The sequence below is a fragment of the Lissotriton vulgaris genome, unplaced genomic scaffold, assembly GCF_964263255.1.
Source record: "Lissotriton vulgaris unplaced genomic scaffold, aLisVul1.2 SCAFFOLD_881, whole genome shotgun sequence".
Taxonomy (NCBI): Eukaryota; Metazoa; Chordata; class Amphibia; order Caudata; family Salamandridae; genus Lissotriton; species Lissotriton vulgaris.
Window position 1 is genome coordinate 1 of NW_028255099.1, and position 2,500 is coordinate 2,500.

Genomic DNA, 2,500 nt, shown 5'->3' on the forward strand with positions numbered 1-2,500 from the left:
AGCACAACGGTTACCCAAGGGTGTCCTGGCGCTAGTTACAGTCCTACAGATGAAAGAAAGGAAATGAACCCGGGTCTTAAACGTGAAAAAGCCATGTTTTAAGGCCTTCCTAAAAGCAAGTACATCTGCCATACCTCTTAGATGGAGAGGGAGCCATTCCAGGCCTTCGCTGCACAAACCACAAAGCTTCGACCTCCCCAACGGGCTTTCTTTATGGGGGGAGCTGTCCCCAGTTTTGCTTCAAGAGAGCCAAGTGGTCTTGTTGGCACATACCACTGAAACTGCCTCTTCAGGTGGTCAGGGCCGCTCCCTGTCCTGGCTTTGCCTCCTGCCCACTCCCTGTCCTGGCTCTGCCTCCTGCCCACTCCCTTTCCTGGCCCCAGGCTCCCTGTCCTGGCCCCAAGCTCCCTGTCCTGGTCCGCCTCTCTGTCCTGGCTTCACCTCTCTGTCCTGAATCTGCCTCATGCCCGCTCCCTGTACTAGCTTTGCGCCCTGCCCGCTCACTCTCCTAGCCCCGCCTCTCTGTCCTGGCTCTGCCTCCTGCCTGCTCCCTGTCCTGGCCCCAGCTCCCTGTCCTGGCCCCACCTCTCTGTCATGGATCTGCCTCCTGCCCGCTCCCTGTCCTAGCTCTGCCGCCTGCCCGCTCCCTGTCCAGAGCCGCCTCTCTGTCCTGATTCTGCCTCCTATCTGCTCCCTGTCCTGGCCCCGGATTCCTGTTCTGGCCCACCTCTCTGTCCTGGCTCTGCCTCCTGCCCGCTCCCTGTCCTGGCCCTGCCTCCCTGTGCTGCCCGCTCCCTGTCCTGACCCCGCTTTCCTGTCCTGGCTCTGCTTCCTGCCCGCTCCCTGTCCTTGCCCGCCTCCCTGTCCTAGCCCCGCCATTCTTCCTGGCCACGCTCCCTGCCCTGGCCCAGCTTTCCTTTCCTGGCTCTGCTTCCTGCCCGCACCCTGTCCTGCCCGCTTCCAGTCCGGGCCCCGCCTGTCCAGCCTTTCTTCCAGACTCGCCTTCCAGTCCTGGCCCAGCCTCCCTGTCCTGAACCTGGCTCTCTGTCCTGGCCCCGGCTCCCTGCCCTAGCCCCGTTTCCCTGTCCTGACTCTGCTTCCTGCCTGCTCCCTGTCCTGCCCGCTCCCTGTCCTGGCCCCACCTCCCTGTCCTGGGCCTGGCTCTCTGTCCTGGCCCCGCCTACCTGTCCTAGCTCTGCTTCCTGCCCGCTCCCTGTCCTGCCTGCTCCCTCTCCTGGCCCCGCCTTCCTGTCCTGAATGGCTATTTGTCCTGGCCCGCCTCCTTTTTTCTGGCCCGCCTCCTTGTCCTGGACCTGGCTCCCTGTCCTGGCTGCGCCTCCCTGTCCTGGCTCTGCTTCCTGTTCTGGACCCGCCTCCCTGTCCTGCCCCTGGCTCTCTGACCTGGCCCCGCCTCCCTGTCCTGGCTCTGCTTCCTGTTCTGGACCCGCCTCCCTGTCCTGGCTCTGCTTCCTGCCCGCTCCCTGTCCTGCCTGTACCCTGTCCTGCCCGCTCCCTGTCCTGGCCCCACCTCCCTGTCCTGGACCTGGCTCTCTGTCCTGGCCCCGCCTCCCTGTCCTGGCTCTGCTTCCTGTTCTGGACCCGCCTCCCTGTCCTAGCTCTGCCTCCTGCCCGCTCCCTGTCCTGCCTGTACCCTGTCCTGCCCGCTCCCTGTCCTGGCCCCACCTCCCTGTCCTGAACCTGGCTCTCTGTTATGACCCCGCCTTTCTGTCCTGACTCTGCTTCCTGCCCGCTCCCAGTCCTGCCCGCTTCTAGTCCTGGCCCCGCCTCCCTGTCCTGGACCTGGCTCTCTGTCCTGGCCCCGCCTCCCTGTCCTGGACCTGGCTCTCTGTCCTGGCCCCACCTCCCTGTCCTGGCCCTGCCTCCCTGGCCCCGCCTCCCAATCCTGGCCCCTCCTCTCTGTCCAAGCCCCACCTCCCTGCCCTGACCCCGCCTCCCTGTCCTGACCCCGCCTCCCTGGCCCGCCTCCCTGTCCTGGCCCCGCCTCTCTGTCCTGACCCTGCCTCCCTGTCCCAGCCCCGCCCTCCAGTCCTGGCCCCGCCTCCCTCTCCTGCCACCCACCATGTTCTGGCCCCGCCTCCCTCTACTGCCCCCCCCCCCCCCCCAGTCCTGGCCCCGCCCCCTGTACTCACGGCAGATCTGCAGCCGGATTGTGATCCTCTGCACCGGGGGCATCTGAGTGAACCAGATCCTGTCGAAGCCCTCCTGCTGGGCCCAGAGGGTGACCTGCTCCGGGGAGGGCAGCACCCGACCCTCATCCTGCCGGAGGGTCTGCGGACTTGTACGAACCCAGGACACGGCAGGGGGCTGGATCTGAGGGGGGGGAGGGGGGCACCGAGGGGCCAAACAGAGAAGAAGAGGAAGAGAGGGAGACAAAGAGAGAGGGAGAGAGAGAGAAGGAGAAAGAGAGAGAGGGAGAGAGAGAAGGAGAAAGAGAGGCAGAAGAGAGACGAGGATGTGAAGGGAGAGAGAGAGAGAGAGT

General features: G+C 65.4%; 1 protein-coding gene across 1 annotated transcript in view; it reads right to left on the reverse strand.

Annotated features, from left to right (window-relative positions):
- Positions 1-2,150: 2,150 nt before the first annotated feature.
- Positions 2,151-2,500, reverse strand: part of LOC147659240 (endoglin-like) — a gene marked incomplete at its 3' end in the record, with an annotated part of 108,824 nt that continues 108,474 nt past the window's right edge. Inside the window, exon 7 of the mRNA XM_086951862.1 lies at positions 2,151-2,331. Coding sequence (XP_086807988.1) covers positions 2,151-2,331 — 181 coding nt within the window. The remainder of the gene's footprint in view (positions 2,332-2,500) is intronic.